General features: G+C 44.1%; 1 protein-coding gene across 1 annotated transcript in view; it reads left to right on the forward strand.

Annotated features, from left to right (window-relative positions):
• Positions 1–22,168, forward strand: part of NUP107 (nucleoporin 107) — a 201,114-nt gene that overhangs the window by 667 nt on the left and 178,279 nt on the right. Inside the window, exons 2-3 of the mRNA XM_073555490.1 lie at positions 2,581–2,669; positions 19,102–19,182. Of these exons, the coding sequence (XP_073411591.1) occupies positions 2,581–2,669; positions 19,102–19,182 (170 nt within the window). The remainder of the gene's footprint in view (positions 1–2,580; positions 2,670–19,101; positions 19,183–22,168) is intronic.

Consider the following 22,168-nt stretch of genomic DNA (forward strand, 5'->3'; position numbering starts at 1 on the left):
GATCAGACTACCTGTAGTACCAAATCACCTGGGATACAAGATGTTGTAGCAGTGTACTCCTTTATTTCCTGCTACGCGTTTCGGCGCCCTTCCTGGCACCTTCCTCAGGGATATCCCTGAGGAAGGTGCCAGGAAGGGCGCCGAAACGCGTAGGAGGAAATAAAGGAGTACACTGCTACATCTTGTATCCCAGGTGATTTGTGAATCTCGGCAGCGCGGACTGCAACGCACCCTGCTTCCCACAACTTTCTGAAGGTTTTTCCACGTGTGAGTGGTTGGTGGAGGTCCTGCAGCAGCTGATTCTGTGATATGCTCTCAAGCCAGTTAAGGGTTACACAACTGGAATAGGTGAGTGGAACTGTATTATACCGCTCATACTTCAAGTGTCACTAGTGATAGGGCACTATTGCGCCTCTTGTTCCCCCCACCATTTTTTGTATTTACCTGTAGTACCAGGCACAAGGCGCTCATAAGGACCAGCCGTCGTGCCTAGGTGAAGCAGAAAGGGGACACGGTGCAGATTCTGGAAGGAGATGATTCCCTGCTCCTGATATTGTAGGTTGCTGTAAGCATTTCGGTGTGCTCTGCCCTGGTCCGGTGTCTAGTTTGGTCCTCCTTGATGGCCAGTTTTCACGTCTGTGCCCAGCACTTCTGATGTTTATTAGACCCTGCAGTGTGCATTGTCATGGCAACTCACATTGGTGCACCAAGTAAACACCGGAGGAGCTGAGGATGCCAGGCACAGAAATGATGAGCTGCCACAGTGGACCGGACTGGACACTAGACCAGGGCAGAGGAAATTGAAATGCTCTTCTTTCGGTTTTGTTCATAGTGGGCATTTTTGCTGCTTTTTTAATGCTAACTTTCAACTGCGTTTTACAGTACCAGCAAAGTCCGTGAGATTTCAGAAATCTCATGCACACACATTTTTTTTTTTTTTGTCAGGATTTTGTGCTTTGCAGATTTTTTTTTTTTTACGTAGAGCATGTCACTTTTTTCAGCATTTTTCACCCACTGATTTGAATGGATGATGAAAAAACGCTGCAAATAAGCAGGTTGACTTTTGTTGCGGTGTTTGTGCTGCAGAAAAGTTAAGGACAGCAGGATGTGATCTCACAGTCAGCTCCGCTACATGTAGATGGCCTGTCATCCAGCATATCGGACCCTAACCTCATTCTCTTGAATGGGGGGCTTGACAGTACAGTGTTTGATATGCATGACAGCGTGTCTGATCAGCGGTGAAACCATCCCCACCGGTCAGAGAGTCACGGTTCTCACGCTGTCAAAACACAGCGTGAGCGCTCAGCTGTAATCGGAGGTATAACGTTTATCTCCGGTCACTGGTGTCAGCTGATGGACTACTAGTCCCATCATCCGACGCCTGCTGCTGCTAATAACAGTGAGAGTAGGAGCGGATGATGGGGGTACTCATCAGCCGTTCCTGCGCTGTAAATAAATAAATTTCCCCCATTTTTTTGATAACCAGCCAGGCAAAACATTCAGATGGGGGATCCAACCTTCAGCTGTCAGCGTTAACAAGGTTGGATATCGAGAATAGAGGGGTCCCCATACTGTTTTTTAAATTATTTAAATTTAAAAAAACAAACTGTGGGATCCCCCCATTTTTTGAAAACCAGCCTTGCTAAAGCTAGAGTCTGGTATTCTCAGACTGGTAAGGGGCCATTGATATTGCCCTTCTCCTCCCCAGCCTAAAAAATAGGCATAAGGGGATCATATTTGTGGGGTTGATGTCACCTTTGTATTGTCAGGTGATATCAAACCTCGAGGTTAGGCTAGGTTCACATTGTGTTAACACAGCCCGTTCAACGCATAGTGATATGCGTTCTGCTATACCGCTAGCACAGATGCTCCATCTGCGCTAGCGGTGACAGAGCCTCAGACGCTGCGGCCCCCGAGGCTCCGTCACTGAATGACTGCACATCGCGAACGTGTGCTGCTTTACGGCATGTGTCGCGATGCGCCCAACAATGGGGCTGAATGGCTGCGTTAACGGACTGCGTTACACTGCGGTGTAACGCAGTCCATCTAACTGACTGCCGAAATGTAATGTATAATGGAGAGGTGTCAATAAGACGCCCCCATTACTAACCCCATAGCCACATTGTATAAAAACACACACACCAAGAATAAAGTCTTTTAATTGAAAAAAATGACAGACTCCTTTAAATAATCTTAATTAAACCATACTTACAACCTCCCCTAATTCTACCGAAGCCCTCGATCTCCTGTAATAAACCAAAATAATAAAACAACAATATCCCTCACCTATCCGTTGGGGAGAAATAGTTTTCAACCTGGACGGTGCCAAGATGTGACCGTCCAGGCTGAGAACCACTGGTGACTGAACTGCGAGCGCAGCCTCACTGATTAGCAGTGACATCATCGAGGTTACCACCGGTCACTGAGGCTGCGTTCTCAGCCAGGCTGAACTGAGGTGACCTCGGTGAGATCCCTGCTAGCACGGTGCAGAGGCAAGTCCACCGCAGTAAAATTCTCCCGGTGAACTCCCCTCTGCACCGACTATTAATAACTAAATGTTATGTAATTCTTCTTTTACAGGAGGACACATGGGGATATGTCCCCAGTTATTCGGGAGGCTGAAGTCTCCAGGACAGCTCAACGCCAAAGCTCTCATCAAAGATTTTCCTGTATCCTTTTAATACTGTTTTTATATATTTTTTTTTCTTCTGAAAGTAGGAAAAGATTTCATACAAAAATGATTTCTGTGTACCAGGACTTATATATGTATGTAGATGTAGTCCTGGCTCAAATACTTATTTCCCCCAGTGTGTGTGTGTGTATGTATATAAATTATTGGCACTGTACATGTGAGGAGGGGTATACATAATAAAAACAAATACAGCATTCTTAAACAATAAAAGTCACGACGGGTATAGGAGAGAAGACTAATATATATAATACAAATCCCTTGCTGATTATGTAAGTTTACCCACTGACAGAGACATGAACAGTCTATAAGTTTAAGGGTAGGTTACGTTTGAGAGATAGAATATCCAAAGTAAAATCCAGAAAATCACATTGTATAAATTATAGAAAAATATTCAGAATTGAGAGTCCTCAGTGGTTGATACCTTTTAATGGCTAACTGAAAAGATGGTAACACATTGCAAGCTTTCGAGACTACTCATGTCTCTTCATCAGGCATAGACTAATACAAAATCCCTATCATTATGGGAGAGGGAGAAACATAAAATGTGTATTTTCTCTTATTGTGTGAGGATGAGCATTCATCCTTGTTGTAAGCTTTTGCCCTGTCTCCCCCACATACAGACCCCCTGTTGGACATTTAGTACAAATAATTAAGTACACCACATTAGATGTAATGCAGCTGAAAGTACCTGGGATCTTGTAGTCCTGATGTGAATTGGGGATCTTTATCTTGTCCGTGGAATGGATCTACCTGTGGCAAAACATTTCTGCACGCATGATCACAGCAACATGGATATGAAGTTACTGGTATTGAAAGGTAACTTCACATCTCAGAGAGAGAAGAGTCTGTGAGTATCAATTTGACGACCTTTGACACTCTCAATGCTGGAATGAATGTGTCGCATGGATTTATGTCTTTTTACATCAATTAAGGAATTTGCTCCTAAGACCGTGTGGGGGCATCACCACACATTAGGAGACCCCAATCAGGACAATAAAACATCCAGACTCCATATCTATGAACTGGTCCAATATTTGTTTCTCCCTCTCCCATAATGATAGTTCTGCTTCACGTCACTTGTCTCATCTATTGCATTTTTTCTGTGCTGTATTGTGCATAAATATGTGACTCTTCAGATTTTGTATTAGTCTAAGCCTGATGAAGAGACCTGAGTAGTCTCGAAAGCTTGCAATGTGTTACCATCTTTTCAGTTAGCCATTAAAAGGTATCAACCACTGAGGACTCTCAATTCTGAATATGTTTCTATCTACTGACTAACACGGTACAAAGATATACATCTTTCCTGTATAAATTATATACACTTATTTGCATTTTGCAGTGAGAAATAAGTATTTGATCCCTCTGGCAAACCAGACTTAATACTTGGTGGCAAAACCCTTGGTGGCAAGCACAGCAGTCAGATGTTTATTGTAATAGACAAGGAGAAAAATTACAAACACACAAAATACTAATATAAAATGTAATAATCACATTTATATAAAAAAGTGTGATTGAACCAATCTCCCAAGAAAAGGATGGCAGACCATCCGGTGTGTATGAAAAGATTTACTCAAGGGTGGATAAAAAAGTGCCACAAGATAAGAGTAGAATGTGCAGCATGAATGATGATACAATGATGATACAATAATAAAATAATAATAATAACAAATGGCAAAATTTTTTGTGAAAAAAATGCCTTTATTAAGATATATTGGCACAACAATTAAGTGCATTAAAATTATATATATATATAATCATAAAAAAGAAAAAATAATGATAAAATATAAAACTACATATGCGGTATACTTATGTATATTGGAAAACCCGTTCCATAACAAGAAAGGCTTAATTAATAATACAGGTAAAAAAGTGCATAATTATAGTGACACAAAAAAATAAAATAAATATACATTAGTAGATGTGCCAAAAGTGCAGCTGTGCAAATAAATAAAAAACGCCCTAAGGCGTGTGCTATTAAACCAAAAAAATACCTGTAAGCCAATGACCGCAATGTGGATAATATAATGACGCGCCCCGACGCGCGTTTCGGAAATAAAATCTCCTTCGTCAGGGGGATAGATACATCATAGTATGGACGGACGATTATTTATAGGGGAATCAATTAAACCCAAAATACCACACCAGCGCATGCGCCGCTACTAAAACCCGGAAGTCAAGGACTAATCCAAGTCATGTGATCGAGTACTTCCGGGTATGGTCAGACGCCGTTGCCATGTAAATCAACAGCGTCATCAATAACAAATACATGTAGCTGAATGCTCGTTAGAAAATAGCAATAGTAGCTCACATATGGCTAAACAACGGCTTATTTAATAGCATCCGCGGGTGGTATAATAATATAATGAGGGAGAACACAGGCAGAGAACATAACGGCGCATGCGCAGACGCAGCAACACGGAAACCGAATGGTGGCAGGCGAAAAAACGCCGCCACCATGCAAATCACCGGTGCCAGGACCGCGCACGCGCACAGTTCAATGCAAATGACTGCCTCAAATAAATGGAACGAGAGGAATAATAATAGTAGTGAGAAAAATAATAATGTGTAAAAAATGACATGATAAATAGAAGAATATGTATATATAAACATGTAATAGTAATTTCATGATAAAACATGAAAATTGTAATGGTGCATAAAAAAATAATAATGTGAATATACAAGCACAATGATAAAAACAACCATCCAAAAATGAAAAAAGAAAAATGAATAATGAAAATAATATAATATGACAATTCTTCATTGCTTCCTCTGTCCAAAGATAAGATAGATGAAATGATCCTCATAAAGTCACATCCATGATAACTGAAAATATAAAAAAATATATAAAAGTTAAAATGCACAAGAATTATAAAAATGGAATGAACGAAAGACTCTCATTGAGACCAAATGGAGACACAGTACCTAGTGTCCATATCCATTGTGTCTCAAGTTGCGCAAGCAATTTACTGACATTACACCCTCTATCGCCCAAACACACCATGTCAATGCCAATTACTTTCAGTAATGAGGAATCACAATCATGGTGCATTTTGAAGTGTCTAGGAAGGGTTTTGAGTGAGGAAATATCTTCAACGTCGTCATAATAATTATTATGCCACATGCCCCTGCCCCCTCATCTATGTTGGCCTTACCACCCGCCAGCTCAAGGTGAGGGTGCGGGAGCATGTCTTAGGCATAAAGGCAGCTGTCGACGTTGAAGATATTTCCTCACTCAAAACCCTTCCTAGACACTTCAAAATGCACCATGATTGTGATTCCTCATTACTGAAAGTAATTGGCATTGACATGGTGTGTTTGGGTGATAGAGGGTGTAATGTCAGTAAATTGCTTGCGCAACTTGAGACACAATGGATATGGACACTAGGTACTGTGTCTCCATTTGGTCTCAATGAGAGTCTTTCGTTCATTCCATTTTTATAATTCTTGTGCATTTTAACTTTTATATATTTTTTTATATTTTCAGTTATCATGGATGTGACTTTATGAGGATCATTTCATCTATCTTATCTTTGGACAGAGGAAGCAATGAAGAATTGTCATATTATTTTATTTTCATTATTCATTTTTCTTTTTTCATTTTTGGATGGTTGTTTTTATCATTGTGCTTGTATATTCACATTATTATTTTTTTATGCACCATTACAATTTTCATGTTTTATCATGAAGTTACTATTACATGTTTATATATACATATTCTTCTATTTATCATGTCATTTTTTACACATTATTATTTTTCTCACTATTATTATTATTCCTCTCGTTCCATTTATTTGAGGCAGTCATTTGCATTGAACTGTGCGCGTGCGCGGTCCTGGCACCGGTGATTTGCATGGTGGCGGCGTTTTTTCGCCTGCCACCATTCGGTTTCCGTGTTGCTGCGTCTGCGCATGCGCCGTTATGTTCTCTGCCTGTGTTCTCCCTCATTATATTATTATACCACCCGCGGATGCTATTAAATAAGCCGTTGTTTAGCCATATGTGAGCTACTATTGCTATTTTCTAACGAGTATTCAGCTACATGTATTTGTTATTGATGACGCTGTTGATTTACATGGCAACGGCGTCTGACCATACCCGGAAGTACTCGATCACATGACTTGGATTAGTCCTTGACTTCCGGGTTTTAGTAGCGGCGCATGCGCTGGTGTGGTATTTTGGGTTTAATTGATTCCCCTATAAATAATCGTCCGTCCATACTATAATGTATCTATCCCCCTGACGAAGGAGATTTTATTTCCGAAACGCGCGTCGGGGCGCGTCATTATATTATCCACATTGCGGTCATTGGCTTACAGGTATTTTTTTGGTTTAATAGCACACGCCTTAGGGCGTTTTTTATTTATTTGCACAGCTGCACTTTTGGCACATCTACTAATGTATATTTATTTTATTTTTTTGTGTCACTATAATTATGCACTTTTTTACCTGTATTATTAATTAAGCCTTTCTTGTTATGGAACGGGTTTTCCAATATACATAAGTATACCGCATATGTGGTTTTATATTTTATTATCATTATTTTTTCTTTTTTATTATATATATATATGATATATATATATATATATATATATATATATATATATATATATATATATAATTTTAATGCACTTAATTGTTGTGCCAATATATCTTAATAAAGGCATTTTTTTCACAAAAATTTTTGCCATTTGTTATTATTATTTTATTATTGTATCATCATTGTATCATCATTCATGCTGCACATTCTACTCTTATCTTGTGGCACTTTTTTATCCACCCTTGAGTAAATCTTTTCAGATGTTTTTTGTAGTTGATGATGAGGTTTGCGCACATGTCAGGAGGAATTTTGGTCCACTCCTCTTTGCAGATCATCTCTAAATCATTAAGATTTTGAGGCTGTCGCTTGGCAAATCAGAGCTTCAACTCCCTCCATAAGTTTTCTGGATTTTATTTTTCATATTCTGTCTCTCAATGTTAAAATTAACCTACCCTCTTCTTCTCCTTGTACACTGCCCCTATTGGTCAATCAATCAGTAGATTTGGTTTCCAGTACCATCTCTATGCTGATGACATCCAATTATACGCTTCTTCTCCTGACATCACGCCAGCCTTTCTAGAAAACACTGGCAATTGTCTAAACGCTGTGTCTAACATGTTCTTACTATATCTGAAACTGAACCTGTCAAAGACTGAACTCCTTGTGTTACCTCCCTCTACTAATGTACCTATACCCGACATTGCCATTTCTGTGTGTGGTTCCACTATTACTCCCCAGCAACATGCCCGCTGTCTTGGGGTCATACTTGACTCCGAGCTTTCCTTTGTCCCCCACATTCGATCACTGGCTCGCTCTTGTCATCTGCACCTCAAAAACACTTCTAGAATTTGACCTTTTCTTACTTTTGACTCCGCAAAAACTCTTACTGTTTCTCTTATTCATTCTCGTCTTGACTATTGTAAGTCTCTTCTAATCGGTCTCCCTCTTGAGGTGCAGCAGCACCTGCGCCAAGAGATAGACGAGATGCTGAGGCTGGGGGTGATCCAAGTGTCCAACAGCGCGTGGGCTTCGCCTGTAGTCCTCGTCCCTAAAAAGGACCGAACTACGCGGTTCTGTGTGGACTACCGGGGGCTCAACGCTGTAACGTACCCAATGCCGCGCATCGATGACCTGCTCGATCAGCTGGCCGGGGCCAAGTACCTGACCATCATGTATCTGAGCAGGGGGTATTGGCAGATTCCCTTGGGGCACGGGAACGCTCTGCCTTTATCACCCCATTCGGACTGTACGAGTCCACGGTGATGCCATTTGGCATGAAGAATGCCCCTGCCACTTTCCAGAGGATGGTCAACATGCTGCTCGAGGGACTGGAAGGGTATGCGACCGCGTACCTAGATGACATTGCCATCTTCAGTCCCACCTGGGAGGATCACCTAGAGCACCTGGCGCAGGTGCTCAGGCGGATCCAGCGAGCAGGATTGACCATTAAGCTGGAAAAATGCCAGCTTGGTATGAGTGAGGTCCACTACCTGGGACACCGGGTAGGTGGGGGAGCGCTGAAGCCAGAGCCTGGGAAGGTGGATGCCATCTCATCCTGGCCCACCCCCTGGACCAAGAAGCATGTGATGTCCTTCTTGGGGACTGCCAGGTACTTTAGGAGGTTTGTTCCAGACTATAGTGCCCTGGTCAAGCCCCTGACGGACCTCACCAAGAAGAGGCTGCCCATCACAGTCGACTGGACAGTCGCCTGCGAGACAGCTTTCCAGGTGCTCAAGACCGCCCTTCCTAGCTCTCTTGTACTCCTTCACGCGGCCGTTCGTAGTGCAGACCGACGCCAGCGACTTCGGCCTCGGTGCTGTGCTCAGCCAGGCCGACACTACGGGCCATGAACACCCCGTTTTGTACCTGAGCCGGAAGCTCCTGCTGAGGGAAGTGGCCTATTCCACGATGGAGAAGGAATGTCTTGCAATTGTGTGGGCCCTGCAGCGTCTGCAGCCATACTTGTACGGACGCCAATTCACCGTGGAAACAGAAAACAACCCCCTCAGCTGGTTACACACGATCTCTGGGACGAATGGGAGGTTGCTACGCTGGAGCGTCACTCTCCAGCAGTATCACTTCACCATTCCCCACAAAAGAGGCAGCGACCATGGTAACGCTGATGGGTTGTCCCGGCAAGGAGAGGGTGCGGAAGGCGCATGGGGGAACACAGGAATGTGATACCCCCTAGCACCTTCTAAAGCGGGGAGGTGTGATAAAGGAGCAGCCGCCATCTTGGATATGGGGCCTAATGCTTGCCTCATGTCTGAGCTTGGCCTGTCCATTTTGGTCTGAGCTCACAAGAATTACAGGGAGGTGTGATGAAGGATTTAACTGCTCCTACCCCCCCAGAGCCTGTATGCATATTGAAGAAAGCATGATTTAGTGCCCAATGTTGAATAGCAAGGCCTTTTAGTATGATAATGAGATAAGGCCCAAAACAGAACTTCAAAGCTTAAGCAGGAGCCACGCCAGCATGGGGCAGGAAGGGGCCTGGGGGCTTCAGTTATACTATACCTGTCAGCTAGACTCAGAAATACACATCCATTGTCTCTCCCAGCCTCTCCGGCTCCATCCTAGGATCATGGATTATGAGCACATCTTTCGAGTTATGGACTTATGAAAAATATCCGAGTGACCCTGAAGAAATCGCGCATCTGGCAGTGCAACTCCTGAGGCGGTGAGGGTTCTGGGGCCTGAGATACATAGATTGGCCCCCACAGCGACCCAATGGGGCCATGTTTGCTCTCCACACAACTTGCAAAACAAACCGCATTCACTGGTACCTCTCATGTCCTGATCCGATCATGCTGTTGAAACCCCCTTTCTTAGATATTGGGAATAAGTTCTGCAGGGAGCTAAAGGGTGGAGGTTATTAGCCCACCCTCTGACCCAGGGGGAGGAACCTAGCATGCTTAACTAGCAGCAAATGGCAGAGAGTCTTGTGGCGCCCCTGAGGCTCAGTCGCCACAGAAGTACTGCACCTTCTCCTAAGGTGTGGTGCCCCACCATCCAGGTAAGTTGGAGGCTCCTGACCACGCTCCAGCACTCGCACCCCACACAATAGAGTAGTTCAGCAAAACCACATTGCGGCTCTTTGCTTAGAGAGGAGCAGAGCACCTTTGGTGGTTCCCTGCTTGGAACACTAAACGTGCTGGGAGGTGGGTGGAGTTTAGAATACATAAAAGAGCGGGATGGTTTAGGATTACAGGTCAGTCTGAGGGAGGAAGTCACTCAGGAGTGAGGAAAGGAGATCCCTGGAAGCGGGATGGAGGAAGGAGTGCTGCAGCTGCCTCAGTGATCTGAGCCAGCTGGCACAGGAAAGGAAAGAAGGAGAAAGACATTGAACCGAAGCCTGAGCTTCCATAGGAGGGAAAGATAAGCACGGAACATAGGAGTGAAAGGGAACACAGAGGACGTGGGTTAGAGGAAGAACCCTGCCTAGAAGTTCTAAGCGCAAGGCTGGGGCCCGGTCCCCGAGGTTGTATGGACACTAATGGTTCTGCAGCAGACACCGGTGGAGTAGTGGGCTGTAAATGCACTACTCCCATCTAAGGCTTGGGGGCACAACAGCAACACGGATAGAGAGCCGGGACTCAGGAGTAGAGAGTCCCTGAAGCAGGCTACAGCTGTCTGCCGTACAAGTAGAATTCTTGTGAACATCTGTCAGGAGGAACTCCAGTGTAACTCAGTACTAGGAGATCTTCACACTTAAAGGCGCTATTCAGGAGACGTTCAGAAAAGGCACATAAGTTGGCAGAGTGTTGGAAGGGAGCATTCCATCTTGCCTGGAGGTTGACTGAGTCCCTGACCCGGAGGACACGGCACAGAAACGGGCACTACAGACTGTGAGTAAAGCTTTGGAACTACATTCCCTGGTGTCCTCCATTCCTTCCTGCGTCCGTCCGCCTGGCATTGCTACATCCCCTGCGTCAAACACTACACCATCTAAGTGTCTCTTCACCAATCCTGCCCTGGGACAACAGCCCTGCCTGTGGAGGGCTATAATATCATTGCTGCACCACACCATATGTCCCGGAGGATCTGTCTGCAGCGTCGGCTTAACACCTCCCTTGCCGAACACTACAGGTGGCGTCACGAACTATTCCATTAACTACACACCACCACAACCGTTCGCGCCGTTTTGCTTGGGCGCCCGGGGCCACGGACCGGGTCACCGCTGCTGTGACACATCCCGCTGACACCGGCCCGGTACCGAGTACCCCACGGCCCTGGGAGGGCGACCTAGTCTCACACACTCACAGAGGAACCAGACGATGATGATCTAAGAAGGAACTGGGGATAGATCTGCCAAGGGGAGCAGCGCCCGCGCTTTGGGGTCTGTCCGGCAATTAAGATTCTTGTACCTGTGGACTGCAGAGCTCCCGGCACCCACATGCAACCTACAATTTAGTAAATTGACCTCCAGCTTAATATCTCTAAGTCTTGTACCCTTATTGTTATATTTTACTCTGACTGCAAATCCACTGTAATTCCATTGTATAGCTTACTGTATATTTCTGTAATTATCTAGTGCGCCCTTAAGGCAATTAAACCATAAAATTAATCTTGGGCTGATGCTTTTACTCTGATTACGAATCTTAGAATACCCAGCGGGTAACAGGACATCCTCCCCGGCGCCCATTTGCTCTAGGTGCAGTTCCCTTACCTGAGACAAAGGGGGCGCCGGAGAGCTGTGCCTGTATAGTTACGTCACATTGGTGACGTGGGAGGAACGGGTCATGTTTCCTCCACACTGTCCCATAGCTTCACTCCACGACACTGACACTGCCACTAGTTTCTACAATACCACTCTTGCATCAGCCATCGAATCAGTCGCCTCTGTCATGCATAACAGAGTGCAACGAACCAATAGACAACCCTGGCACAATAACACCACTAAAAAGCTTCGGCAAGCATTCAGAATTGCAGAACGGCGCTGGAAGAAACTACATTTGCAAGACGACTTCACTGCACTCAAACTATCAACACTTGCATTCAAATCAGCTCTCACCTCTGCTAAACAGGCCTTCTTTACATCCCTTGTATCTTCCTTATCCCACAACCCCAAACAGTTGTTCAATACTTTTAACTCCCTCCTCCACCCACCACTGCCACCTCCGACTTCCCTAATCTCTGCCGAGGACTTTGCCGCACACTTGAAAAACAAGATAGACCAAACACAGCAAGTCTTTATTGCTCAACCCCTTTGTATACCAGACCAATGCCCAAACCCCATAACCTCTCTCTCCAACATCACTGAAGAGGAGCTTAATCGCCTCTTCTCCAAATCGCACCAAACAACCTGTGCACTTGACCCCATCCCACCTCCTCCCCAACCTCACCACCACACTTATCCTATCCCTAACCCACCTCTTCAACATCACTAACTTCTGGTACCTTCCCTTCTGCTTTCAAACATGCCACAATCACACCTATGCTTAAAAAGCCAACCCTCGATCCAACAGCCACGTCCAGCTATCGCCCAATATCGCTGCTCCCATTCGCTTCTAAACTCCTGGAGCAGCAAGTCCACACTGAACTTTCCTCCCACCTCTCATCTAACTTGCTCTTTGACAATCTACAATCTGGCTTCCGCCCCCATCATTCCACTGAGACAGCCCTGACCAAAATTACCAACGACCTACATACAGCCAGAGCTAACGGACAATACTCTATACTCCTGCTTCTAGACCTGTCCTCTGCTTTCGACACACTGACCACTGCCTCCTACTACAGATCCTCTCCTTTGGCATCAAAGATCTCGCCCTATCCTGGATCGCCCTATCCTGGATCTCCTCATATCTTTCCAACCGCACATTCAGCGTCCCCCACTCCCACACTAACTCCTCATCCCACCCTCTCTCTGTTGGAGGCCTCCACGGCTCTGTTCTAGGACCCCTACTCTTCTCAATCTAGACACTTGGTCTGGGGCAACTCGTAAAGTCCCACAGATTCCAGTACCACCTTTATGCCGATGATACTCAGATCTACCTCTCCGGCCCAGACATCACCTCTCTGCTCTCCAGAATCCCAGAGTGTCTATCAGCCATATCCTCCTTCTCTCGCTTCCTCAAACTCAATGTGAACAAATCTGAACTGATCATCTTTCCCCCATCTCACAGATCTTCTTTACCCGACCTTTCTATAACAATTGACAACATCACGCTTTCCCCCGTACCGGAGGTCCGCTGCCTCGGAGTAACCGTTGACTGCCCTGTCCTTCAAACCGCACATCCAAGCTCTCTCCACCTACTGTCGCCTCCAGCTCAAAAATATTTCCAGAATCCGTTCCTTTCTCAATCTACTAAAATGCTTGTGCATGCCCTTATCTCCCGCCCCGACTGTTGCAACATCCTTTTCTGTGGCCTCCGTGCTAACACCCTTGCACCTCTCCAGTCCATTCTCAACTCTTCCACCTGACTAATTCATCTCTCTCCTCGCTACTCCTCCACTTCTCCCTTCTGCAAATCTCTTCACTGGCTCCCATTGCCTCAGCATATCCATTTCAAATTACTAATACTGACCTAAAAGGCCATCTACAACCTGTCTCCTCCATACATCTCTGAACTAATCTCCAGATACCTTCCCCCAAGGAATCTCCGGTCCTCCCAAGACCTCCTTCTCTCCTCCACACTTATTCGCTCCTCACCCAACCGCCTCCAAGACTTCTCCCGAATAGCCTCCATCCTCTGGAATTCCCTGCCCCAACACGTCCGGCTATCAACCACACTCTGATCCTTCAGACGGAACCTGAAAACCCACCTCTTCAGGAAAGCCTACAGCCTGAAGTGATCCCCGCTGCCTCCTCACCACTACTGGAGCTACCGCCTCACTATTACTGGAACTGCTGTAACCCCTCAACCTACTGTCTCCTTCCCCACCATCCTGTAGCATGTAAGCCCGAAAGGGCAGGGTCCTCTCTCCCCTCTATATCAGTCTGTGATTGTTAATTTGTTTGCTGTAAGTGATATCTGTAATCTGTATGTATCCCCTTCTCCCTTCTCATGTACAGCACCATGGAACCAATGGTGCTATATAAATAAATAATAATACCAAACTCTCCCCTCTCCAATCTGTCTTGAATGCTGCAGCGAGGATCATATTCCTCACCAATCGTTACACCGATGCCTCTACCTTGTGCCAGTCATTACACTGGCTACCCATCCACTCCAGAATTCAGTATAAACTTATTACCCTCAGCCACAAAGCCCTCCATGGCTCAGCACCACCCTACATCTCCTCCCTTGTTTCAGTATACCACCCTACCCGCGCCCTCCGTTCTGCTGATGACTTGAGGTTAGCATCCTCAATAATCAGAACCTCCCACTCCCATCTCCAAGACTTTACACGTGCTGCGCCAATTCTTTGGAATGCACTTCCCAGGTCAATACGATTAGTCCCCAATCCGCACAATTTTAAGCGTGCCCTGAAAACGCATTTATTCACACTGGCCTACCGCCTCAACACCTTAACCAAATCTATCCCTGGGTGGCACAGTCAAAAGTTTTACCATTACCAGGTTCCCACATGCTTTATGCATCCATTAGCCCTCTGTGTCTGTACTGTTACACACTTAACATTATGGCTGGTCCAAACAATCAGGGCAATTGTTACCACCCACCTTTCGTGTCTACCTCTTTCCTCATAGACTGTAAGCTTGCAAGCAGGACCCTCATTCATCTTGGTATTTGTTATAATCTATGTGATTATTGTTATGCTGTAATGTCTATTGTCTGTACAAATCCCCTCTGAAATGTAAAGTGCTGCGGAATATGTCGGTGCTATAGAAATAAAATTTATTATTATATTACCCTTAAAATGATTAAAATTGGCCTTCTATGATCCCTGACCTAAATCCTATTGAGCATCTTTGGAAAGAACTGAAACATGCCATCTGGAAAAGGAAACCTTTAGGCTATGTACCCACGTATGCAGAAAAAAAATGGACTCCTTCCCAGGAACAATGCGCAGTTTTTTGCACGTTTTTTTTTTTTGCGTTTTTTACAGGAGCATCCTTCTGCTCATAGAATATAGTTAGAAATGCGGATTTTTCCACGAAATTAATGAGCATACTGCGTTTTTTACTGCGATGCGTTTTTTTCGCTGAAAAAAGCGCATCAATATCCACAAAAAGTGCGGAGTTCATTAAAACGAAAGGGATGCTTCTTGTAAGCGTTTTTTGCCGGTAAAAACGCTTAAACGCAAAAAAAGCTTGCGCAGGTACACAGCCTCAAACACGAGGCAACTGGTGGTTTGCTCTTGAGTGGGCCAAAATACCTGTCGAGAGGTGCGGAAATCTCATTGACAATTACATGATTCGTTTGATTGCAGTGATTGCCTCAAAAGGTTGTGCAACAAAATATTAAGTTAAGGGTACCATCATTTCTGTCCAGGCCTATTTCATGGGTTTTATTTTATTTCTTTTTAAATTCTGTGGAAGCATGGTTGAAAAGCAATGTCTGACTTTCATTTTCATAGATTTTTTTTATTTATTATTACTTTTGTCAGATTCAAGTTATTTCTGTGACCATAGTGGGTTTTTCTGTCATTAAACGAGGGGTACCAACAATTGACCACGTGTGTAGGTTGGGGGTCCTGTGCGCCCCTTTAGAATGGAGTGGTAGTTGCATTTCTGCTCTAGTCTAAGCTTATGGGACTGACAAAGATAGCCGAGTGCTTCTGTGCTTTCAGTCCCGTAGAGATTGAAAGCAGCTGCAGCACTGTTGATATGGAGGACACGTGTCATCCTTGTTTTGATAATCGTGTTGGTGCTTCATATTGCATATTATGTATTATAATTATTGTATCATAGAGGTTTCTAGTTTTAACATTTTATCTAAAGTCTAGAAGAGGGTTTAAACAACCAACTGAGATGATAGTCAATTAACAACATGTATGGCTCGTGCAGCATTTTCTCTCATACCAATTTTGATTTTTATAAAGCCTGATGATGCCATTCATTATACTGTGGTATGTTTGTGACTGTTGGAGCCAAAGTCAAAAGTTTATTGCTGACTCCACAACTCTTATTCTCAGTTCTTCCTTAGCACAATGCCTGCAGGCTGCTGAACCTACATTGTTGTTGTTGACCCTAAAGGGCCCTTTACACATAGCGATATCGCTAAAGCGTCACCGTTTTTGTGACGCAGCAGCGATATCACTAGCGATATCGTTACATGTGATACCTCCGATCGGCTCCCCCGCTGGCTATCGCTGATCGCGCGAGATCGGCCTGGTCCACTTCTCGTCGTCGGCTTCCTGCTGGCGCCGACGAGTGAGCTATGGACGCAGGCAGAAGACGTCACCCTCACCGCGTCTGACAGGTGAGCACAACCACCGACCGCTGCTGCATCGCTAGTGAGATCTGCCTGTTTGGCAGCTCACTAGTGACCATTTAGCGTTGTACCAGCGATCCTGACCGGGTCATATCGTTGTTGGGATCGCTGGTGCATCGCTAAATGTAACGGGGCCTTTAGGGAAATGGGCAGAGAGCACACAGTCAAAAACTGCACCAACATGCTTTTTAATGTGGTAATTAATAGTTAAAATAGTTACTCCAAGGCCTCTGAGGTTGGGTTCAAATCGTGATTAGGCAACATGTCAGTGGCTTTGGGCTTTAGTCTGAAATATGTGATTCATGCATATCCGCCAATGGGGTTACAGGCTTTAATTAAACATGCAGTCACTTTGTGCTGTCTCTGATCTGATTTTTGGCAGTGACTACATCTGTTTCATTAAAGTCAATGGCCATGTCGGCTGATACACCTGAATCCCATTTTTCAGGGTTTCAAACAGAAAACCCAACGAAGACACTGACGTGTGGGTAAAACATGGTGTGAACTCGACCTCTCTTTTGCATCAAGATATGAGCAGCACTGAACGTCACATTTACAGATATCTGCCAGGATGCATGTGCAATCGGTAGGTGTCATTCACATGTTTTCTTCCCATGCACAATACCTGCTAACTGAACATGCATACTGAACGGTATTATATAAACTTGATGCTATTGGCACTGCTCACCCACCAATGCAGAAGTGAGAACAGCTCTGAAGGTAACACTGCTGTTTTGAGTCATTTTTCATTTAATCATTAAGGGACTGTTAATGGGCTCACAATAGTGCAATTGAACACAGATGGCCATAAACATACATTTCTAAACCGCCAATCCTTAGGAGAGAAACCACTTTTCCCAAGTACTAAGTGTCAATTGAGAAATATTTAGAATTGAGAGTCCTCAGTGGTTGATACCTTTTAATGGCTAACTGAAAAGATGGTAACACATTGCAAGCTTTCGAGACTACTCAGGTCTCGTCATCAGGCTAGACTAATACAACATCTGAAGAATCACATATTTATACACAAAACAGCACAGAAATAACGCAATGGATAAGACAAGTGACATGAAGCAGAATTGTCATGGGAGAGAGATTAACATAAATATTGGAACAGTTCATAGATAAGGAGTGTGAAAGTTATATTGTCCTCTGATTGGTGTCTGGTTCTGTGTTGTGTGATGACCCCCAGAAGGTTTGAAGAGCAAATTCCTTAATTGATGTAAAAAGACAAAAATCCATGTGACACATTCATTCCTACACAGAGTGTGTCAAAGGTTGTCATGAGTTTATACTCCCAGACCCTCCTGTCTCTCTGAGACTTGAAGTTACCTTTTAATACAAGTAATTTGATGTCCAACATGCTATGACCGGGGATACAAAAATGTTTGGCCACAGGTAGATCCTTTCTTTTTTCTCTTATTGTGTGGCGGTGAGAATTCATCCTTGTTCTCAGTTTTTGCCTGGTCTCCCCCCACATGCAGACCCCCAGTTGGACATTTAGTACAGTTGATTAGGTACACCACATTTGATGTTATGCAGCTGAAAGTACCTGATCTTGTTTTCCTGAAAGTACCAGATCTTGTAGTCCTGATGTGAGTTGGGAATCTTTATCTTGCCTGTGATCATTATAAATGGACAGGTTTTACGTTTTTCTTGGTTGCAAGGAAAGGTTCCTGCAGCTGTTGGGAAGGAAAGGGAGATTCTGACAATGATGCTTCTTAAACTAGAGGGCCGCCTAAAACACAGTAGTGGGGGATCTGGAAATATGGATTGTAATCGAACATCTTTTTGTAGTAAAGGTTGTAATTTCTGTGCAGCTCCCCTTAGCACCTCCAGATTTGGATTGTAGGTGACCACTAGGGGCACCCGGTTATTTTCATCTTTAGCTTTGTAATTTAGCAGTTGATTCCTTGATATTCTGGTGGCTTTTGTAATTTGGTTTTCAATTGTTCTTGGATGGTAGCCCTGATTCAAAAAGGTCTTTCTGAGGCGACCAAGGTGTTTATATCTTTCCATGGGGTTGGAACATATACGATTGTATATGATGGCTTGGCTGTAGACAATAGAGTTTTTTATGTGTTTTGGATGGAAACTGTCCCATTTAAGGTATGTTGGACGGTCGATTGGCTTCTGATACAGGGATGTCTCTATTTCATTGTTCTTTAGCTTAATGATCGTGTCTAAAAAGTTAATTTCAGTGCTGGAGTAGTTCAGTGTTAAGTTGATGGTGGAATGAAATTGATTAAACTGTTCGTGTAATGTCTTTAGCTCTTGCTCAGACTCAGTCCAGATGATTAAAATATCATCAATGTAGCGGTAGTAGACCAGAGGCCTGACGGGACATGAGGACAAAAAGTCGCTTTCAAGCTTGGTCATTAAAGATTTGCATACTGTGGAGCTATTTTACTTTCCATAGCTGTGCCAGTCTTCTGTAGATAGATCGTGTTGTAAAATTCAAAGTAATTGTGGGTGAGGATGCATTTTGTGAGTTTCACCACTATTGAATATTTTTCCTTGATTGCTAGACACAGCTAATGACAACTGGAGTGGATCTAATCCAGCAAGAACCTCCATTTCTTCTAGGACTCCTGGATCTCTTCTCCGACAAAACAGTGAGTTGATATTGATATTTATAGGTGCTTCTCACAAAATTAGAATATCATCAAAAAGTTAATTTATTTCAGTTCTTCAATACAAAAAGTGAAACTCGTAGAGTCATTACAAACAGAGTGATCTATTTCAAGTGACGGCATGGTGGCTCAGTGGTTAGCACTGCAGCCTTGCAGCACTTTGGTCCTGGGTTCAAATCCCACCAAGGACAACATCTGCAAGGAGTTTGTATGTTCTCCCCGTGTTTGCATGGGTTTCCTCCAGCTTCTCAGCTTTCATATCAGTAAATTAGAATACTTTATAACACCAGCTTGAAAAAAAAGATTTTAAAATCCGATATGATGGCATACTCAAGCTGGTGTTATAAAGCATTCTAATTACTGAGATAATGACTTTTGGGTTTTCATTGGCTGTAAGCCATAATCATCAACAGTAACAGAAATAAACGTTTATTTATTTTACTCATTTATATAGCTCCATTAATTCCACAGCACATACATCAGTATGTCTTTGGAATGTGGGAGGAAACCGGAGAACCCAGAGGAAACCCATGCAAACACGGGAAGAACATGCAAACTCCTAGCACATGTTGTCCTTGGTGGGATTTGAACCCAGGTATTTCCATAACACCTCAGCAGTGCCACAGTACTGAATATATTCAGTAAATGCCCTCAATACTTGGTCGGTGCGCCTTTTGCATCAATTACTGCATCAATGTGGCGTGGCATGGAGGCAATCAGCCTGTGGCACTGCTGAGGTGTTGTGGAAGCCCAGGTTGCTTTGATGGCAGCCTTCAGCTCATCTGCATTGTTGGGTCTGGTGTCTCTCATCTTCTTCCTGACAATACCCCATAGATTCTCTATGAGGCTAAGGTCAGGCGAGTTTGCTGGCCAATCAAGCACAGTGATACTGTTGTTTTTAAGCCAGGTATTGGTACTTTAGGCAGTGTGGACAGGTGCTAAGTCCTGCTGGAGAAAGAAATTTCCATCTCCAAAAAACTGGTCTGCAGAGGGAAACATGAAGTGCTCTAAAATTTCCTGGTAGATGGCTGCACTGACTTTGGTCTTGATAAAACACACTGGACCTACACCAGCAGATGACATGGCTCCCCAAACCATCACTGATTGTGGATACTTTACACTAGACCTCAAGCAGCTTGGATTGTGTGCCTCTCCACTCTTCCTTCAGACTCTGGGACCTTTATTTCCAAATGAAATGCAAAATTTACTTTCATCTGAAAATAACACCTTGGACCACTGAGCAACAGTCCAGTTCTTTTTCTCCTTGGCCCAGGTAAGACGCGTCTGGCTTTCTCTATTGGTCATGAATTGCTTAACACAAGGAATGTGACACTTACAGCCCAAGTCCTAGATACGTGTGTGTGTGGTGGCTCTTGAAGCAATGACTCCAGCAGCAGTCCACGCCTTGGGAATCCCCGTCCCAAATTTTTGAATGACCTTTTCTTAACAATCCTTTCAAGGCTGCTGTTATCCTGGTTGCTTGTGTACCTTTTTATACCACACTTTTTCCTTCCACTCAACTTTCCATTAATATGCTTGGATACAGCACTCTGTGTACAGCCAGCTTCTTTAGCAATGACCTTTTGTGGGATACCCTCCTTGTGGAGTGTGTCTTTGACTGCTTCCTGACCATCTGTCAAGTCAGCAGTCTTCCCTGTGATTGTGGAGCCTACTGAAACAGACTGTGACCTTTTTAAATGCTTAGGAAGCCTTTGCAGGTGTTTTTTGTTAATTATTCTAATTTACTGAGATAACGACTTTTGGGTTTTCTCCTTCGCCTCATTGGGGGACACAGATACTGTGGGTGTATGCTTCTGCCGCTTGGAGGCTGACACTAAGTGGAAAAAAAGAGGTTAGCTCCTCCTCCGCCTTATACACCCTCGCCCCTATTGCAGGCGGAAATCCGTTTTTTGCTTAGTGTCCATGGAGGCACACGTCTGTTTTTTTTGCTCCAGACTTTTTTCCATGAAGATTAGACAGGGGCAACGGATCCTATTGAAAGGGTCCGATTACCCCAAACCAACAACGGGCGAGCACGTGCGAGTGTCCCTCCACGTATCCTCTCCCGCGACGTGGGACACGATGCCGGACTTAGCCCTGACCACCAGGGCTGTGGAGTCGGAGTCGTGGAGTCGGAGTTAGTTTTGGTCGGAGTCGGTAGAAATGTACCGACTCCGACTCCAGCTTTAAAAAAAATGTATTAATATTTCATAATTGAACTTTCATATGAATTTTATAAATGTTACTCAAATATATATGTTCTATCAAACTATGAACAACAGTGATAAGCAGTTCTGCTGGAGATAGACATTTCTTACTTCTTGTGTGTCACTGTTCTCCACTGCCCTTATCTAATCTTAAACTTGGTTAACCTCATGCTGCCCCAACCCCCCTACTTACAATGTATGAAACTGAAAATATGTTCTTTCATTCATCACATGCGCTGTGTTGTGCATACGCTACAGCTGGCTATAAGAGACAGTCTGCAAGAAGGACATGCTGCTGCACTGATTGGCAAGGTGAGAAAATTGGCTACTGTTGCCAGAACCCCTAAAGTTGACTCAATTTTGAAGAGACGTGCTGGAAAAGGGGCAATTATTGATCAAGCCACACGATGGGGCAGTACTTACTTAATGATTCAGCGCTTGGTTGAACTGAAAACCTTTCTTGTAGACATGGCTAACCCTCAACTGACGCTAAATGAAAGTCAGTGGAATCAGGTGACTGAGCTGGAAAAATTGCTAGAGCACCCATTTACAGTGACTAAAAAATTACAAGCAGAGGACTTAACTCCAGGTATTTTCTTAAAGGAGTGGAAGAACCTAATGTTTCGCCTGTCCCAAAGAGGAGGGTTAATTGCAAGTGGCATTGCTACATCAATGAAACTGAGAGAGGAGCTACTATTACAAAATAACATTCTTTTGGCAGCTGTTTATGTAGACCCAATGCATCAGATTCTTCTACATGA

This window comes from Dendrobates tinctorius, unplaced genomic scaffold, assembly GCF_039654945.1.
Source record: "Dendrobates tinctorius isolate UK_male_01 unplaced genomic scaffold, ASM3965494v1 ptg000224l, whole genome shotgun sequence".
Classification (NCBI taxonomy): domain Eukaryota; kingdom Metazoa; phylum Chordata; class Amphibia; order Anura; family Dendrobatidae; genus Dendrobates; species Dendrobates tinctorius.